Source organism: Capsicum annuum, chromosome 9, assembly GCF_002878395.1.
Source record: "Capsicum annuum cultivar UCD-10X-F1 chromosome 9, UCD10Xv1.1, whole genome shotgun sequence".
NCBI lineage: Eukaryota > Viridiplantae > Streptophyta > Magnoliopsida > Solanales > Solanaceae > Capsicum > Capsicum annuum.
In genome coordinates, this window is record NC_061119.1 from 129799867 (window position 1) to 129804035 (window position 4169).

The window sequence follows — 4169 nt, forward strand, 5'->3', positions numbered from 1 at the left end:
GAAGGTCCATTAGAAATACGATGGACCACCATTTGGGCCGTTGCTCCTTAATAGAACCTGGGAAACTCAGCTTGATTTTGACAGTCAGTGTGGTGGTCCACCAATTTCATGACGGTCCACCACTTTGGTCGTCAACTTTCTCCAGTGAATGAATTTTTCAAATTCTTTGCTATGGTTGAAATGGTGGTCCGTTAGATGACTGGTGGTCCACCAATTTGGCCGTCACTTTTGTTCCAATAGCTCAGATTTTCAACCCTTTTTCCAATTGTATTACTCCTTCTTTTTGCTGTATCTTAAATCCTGCACACTTTATAAACACATAAAAAATGCACTAGAATAACAAAATAATTTAACTAATGCTTTACAACAACACAATATGGGTTACCTAACACCAGCGCCATATTTATAGTAATGGCACGACTCAGTTATCTCGATTACTCAAACTTTATTGAGATAGATAGTATCAGTACTCTTTAACGAGTCCATTAGATCGATATACAGTTTCACAAGCTGCCCATTTACCTTGAAGACACTTCCATCTACATTTTTGAGTTCCACTACTCCAAATGAGTAGACAAGACACACTTTAAATGGGCCGAACTATTTAGATTTGAGCTTACCTGGAAATAGTTTGAGTCTGGAGTTGAACAGAAGCACCAAGTCACCTTTCTGGAAATCCCGCTTTTTAATCCTATGGATGTGGTACTTCTTCATTCTTTCCTTATATAGATCAGCCCGATCATAAGCTCCAAGATGGAACTCGTCCATCTCATTTAACTGCCCCAGTCTCATATTCACTGCCTCATTCCAATTCAAGTTAAGCCACTTCAGTGCCCACAACTCTTTATGCCCTAGCTCAATCGGCAAATGACATGCCTTGCCATAAACCAATTGGTATGGCGACATGCCAGTAGGTGTCTTGAAAGCCATTCGATATGTCCATAAGGCATTGTCCAGCTTCCTAGACCAAACCTTCTTGATAGCATTTATAGTCTTGGAAAGGATACCTTTGATTTCCCGATTAAAGATTTCAACCTGCCCTTTGGTTTGCCGGTGGTATGGTGTCATCACTTTCTTCCAATATACTCAACATATCTACTTTTGGGATGCACTATCGAATAATGCCAACCGCATATCTCTAAAAATGATACGGCTCATCCTAGAAGTAATATGTCACATTATGGAGAAACTTTTTCCTTTGATGAAAGGAGAGATTCTCTGGTATTACTTCACTCACCACATAGTTCGCGAAGTCTACATACCAATGTACTTTTTTGAGCACTACAACCAATATTTTCTCATCTGTGAAGGAATCATAAATCTCTAACACATTCTTGGATATCTATTCACCTTTGAATCTAGATAGATAATTTGCTACATGATTCTCACATCCCTTTCGATCGTTGACCTCAAAGTCAAATTCCTGTAGTGGCAATACCCACCGTATCAGCCTTGGCTTAGCATCCTTCTTTTCTATTAAGTACCTTAAGGAAGTGTGGTCAGTGTGCACCACTACCTTGGTGCCTAACAGATATGCCCAAAACTTCGCAAAAGAATATAGAACTTCTAGAAGTTCCTGCTCAGTCACGGTATAATTCTTTTGGGCCTCATTCAAGACCTTGCTTGCATAATATATCGGATGGAACAAATTCTTTTTTTTTGTCCAAGAATAGATCCAAGTGCCACTTCACTGGCAGCACACATATTCTCGAATGGTTTCGTCCCGTCAGGAGCAACAATAATTGGAGCCTCCACTAGTTTCAGATTAAAATATTCAAAAGCCTTTTTGCAGTCATCATCAAAAATGAACTTAGCCTCCTTCTCCAAAAGTTTGCAAAGTAGGTTTTCAATCATTGAGAAGTCTTTTATGAATCTGCGGTAGAACCCTGCATGACCAAGAAAGCTACATACTCTTTTGACTGAGATAGGGGGAGGTAGTTTCTCAATTACTTCAACATTTGACTTATCAACCTCAATACCTTTAGGTTAAATTTTGTGATCGAGGAAAATTCCTTCCTTCACCATGAAGTGGCACTTTTCCCAGTTAAGGACAAGGTTGAACTCTTCACACCACTACAACACCTGACTAAGATTCAACAAGCAGATCTTAAAATAATCACCGACAATCGAGAAATCATCCATAAACACCTCCAAGGTGTCTTCACCCATATCAGAGAATATCGACATCATGCACCACTGAAAAGTTCTAGGAGCATTACACAACCCAAAAGACATCCTCTTAAAAGCAAATGTACATATAGGAACGTGAATATTATCTTCTCTTGATCTTCAGGAGCAATAGAAATCTAGTTGTAACCAGCATAGCCATCTAAAAAATAATACCAACACCTTTCCGCTAGCCGATCAAGCATCTGATCCATGAAAGGCATTAGGAAGTGGTCCTTCAGTGTCCATGAGTTGAGTTTCTATAATCTATACACACCCTCCACCCAGTAACAGGCCTGAGTGGGATCAACTCATTCTTCTCATTATCCAGAACTGTCATGACCCTTTTCTTGGGCTCACACTGAATAGAACTCACCCACTTACTATCAGAAATAGGAAATACTACTCCTACATCTAGCCACTTAATAATTTCTTTCTTTACCACCTCTTTTATAGGTGGGTTCAAATGACGCTGATGCTCAATAGTTGGAACACAATCCTCCTCTAGCTAAATTTATGTATACATATACCAGGAGGGATACCGATAATATCTGCAATTGTCCAACCAATATCCTTCTTATATTTCTTAAGGATAGAGATAAGGGCTTCCACCTGCTGTTCACCTTAGTCAGCCATAATAATAACAGTTAGTGTATTTCACTGCCCCAAAACATATACCTTAAACTACCGGGCAACTCTTTTTGCTCCAAAGTAGGTGGCTCTTCAACAGACGGCTTGGCTGGTGGACTCAGATGATTTTTCAAGTCCAAATCCAGCTTCTTAGGTTCATAAGTATATGACCCCATGTATGTCAAGGCGTACATAGTATCCTCCTAATCTTCAATACTATCTTGACTGAAATTCATCAATACAGGAGTTAAAGTCTCCACTACAAAATTTTCCTCTATAGGTACTTCCTGCTCTTCCTCATAATAAACATCCACAATAGAAAATACGCTCATATCTTTATGCTGTTTCATGGAATGGCATACATCAAATCAAACTACTTTATTATTTATCCTAAATAGTAGCTCATTTGAGTTTAGAGCAATAAGTACACTCCCAGTTGCGAGAAAAGGTTTATGTAAGATTATGGGCACCTCGAAGTCCACTTCGCAATCAGGAATGACAAAATCAGCTAGAAATATGAAACTGGCCACCTTAACTAATACATCATATAGAATCCCCATAGGCCACTTTACAGACCTATCTTCCATAACTAATCTCATGTTCATGGGAGTAGGATCCCCCAAACCCAGTTTGTTATACACAGCAAGTGGCATCAAGTTTATACTGTCTCCTAAATCACATAGAACTTTTGGGAAATCAAAAGGCCCAATAGTGCACTGGATAGTAAATGCTCCTGGGTTTGCCTTCTTCTACACCAAAGACCTTGTAGAGATAGTACCACAATGATGGCTATTATCCATCAACTCATAGCTAATTTTCCATTTCTTCGTGAAAATGTCTTTTATAAACTTTGCATACCCAGGTATTTACTCTAATTCTTCCATTAATGGAAAATTAATCATCAACTACTTAAGCATGGCCATAAACTTGCCAAAATTTATGTTGTCGACCCTTTTTTCAATCGATAGAGAAATGGAGAAGGTGGTTTTGGGAGCATGGTAACCACCACTTCAGTCTCTTTTCCCTTTCTCTTCTCCAACTCATCACCCTGGTGATAGGTAGATGGTGTATTATCAATAACTTTATCCAGTTTCTCAGATTCCATAGGATAACTTTATTCATGCTCAATATCCTCTTCCATCATGTCTTCACTCACAACTTTGGATACAGACCGGCCTGGTAATAACTTACTACTTCATGTGGTAATTGCCATGCAAGAGGTATTATTTTAGAGTTCTGAACTGCATCACTTGGTAATGTTCCACCCTTCCTCAAATTCAATACTACTGAGAGTTGGCTCATTTGCTGCTCTAACTATTTGATAGAAATAGGTGAGATTTTACCAACTGACTGATGGTAGATAAATCACTCTT

At 38.9% G+C, this 4169-nt stretch overlaps 1 protein-coding gene across 1 annotated transcript; it reads right to left on the reverse strand.

Annotated features, from left to right (window-relative positions):
- Positions 1-1611: 1611 nt before the first annotated feature.
- Positions 1612-2972, reverse strand: LOC124887120. Its single transcript, XM_047396303.1, has 3 exons — positions 2845-2972; positions 2121-2287; positions 1612-1886 (listed from the first exon to the last, which is right to left on the reverse strand). The coding sequence occupies exons 1-3, from the start codon at positions 2970-2972 to the stop codon at positions 1612-1614; spliced, it is 570 nt and encodes a 189-aa protein (XP_047252259.1).
- Between the last annotated feature and the right edge of the window lie 1197 nt (positions 2973-4169).

Bases quoted from the DNA above. Each gene is read 5' to 3' on its own strand.
- LOC124887120 (XM_047396303.1), bottom strand. From the start codon at position 2,972: ATGGGGTCATATACTTATGAACCTAAGAAGCTGGATTTGGACTTGAAA. The intron at 2,288-2,844 runs GTATATGTTTTG...TTGCTCCTGAAG, and splicing joins GAGTTGCCCGGTAGTTTAAG to ATCAAGAGAAGATAATATTC. The intron at 1,887-2,120 runs GTGATTATTTTA...TTGGTCATGCAG, and splicing joins GGATGATTTCTCGATTGTCG to GGTTCTACCGCAGATTCATA.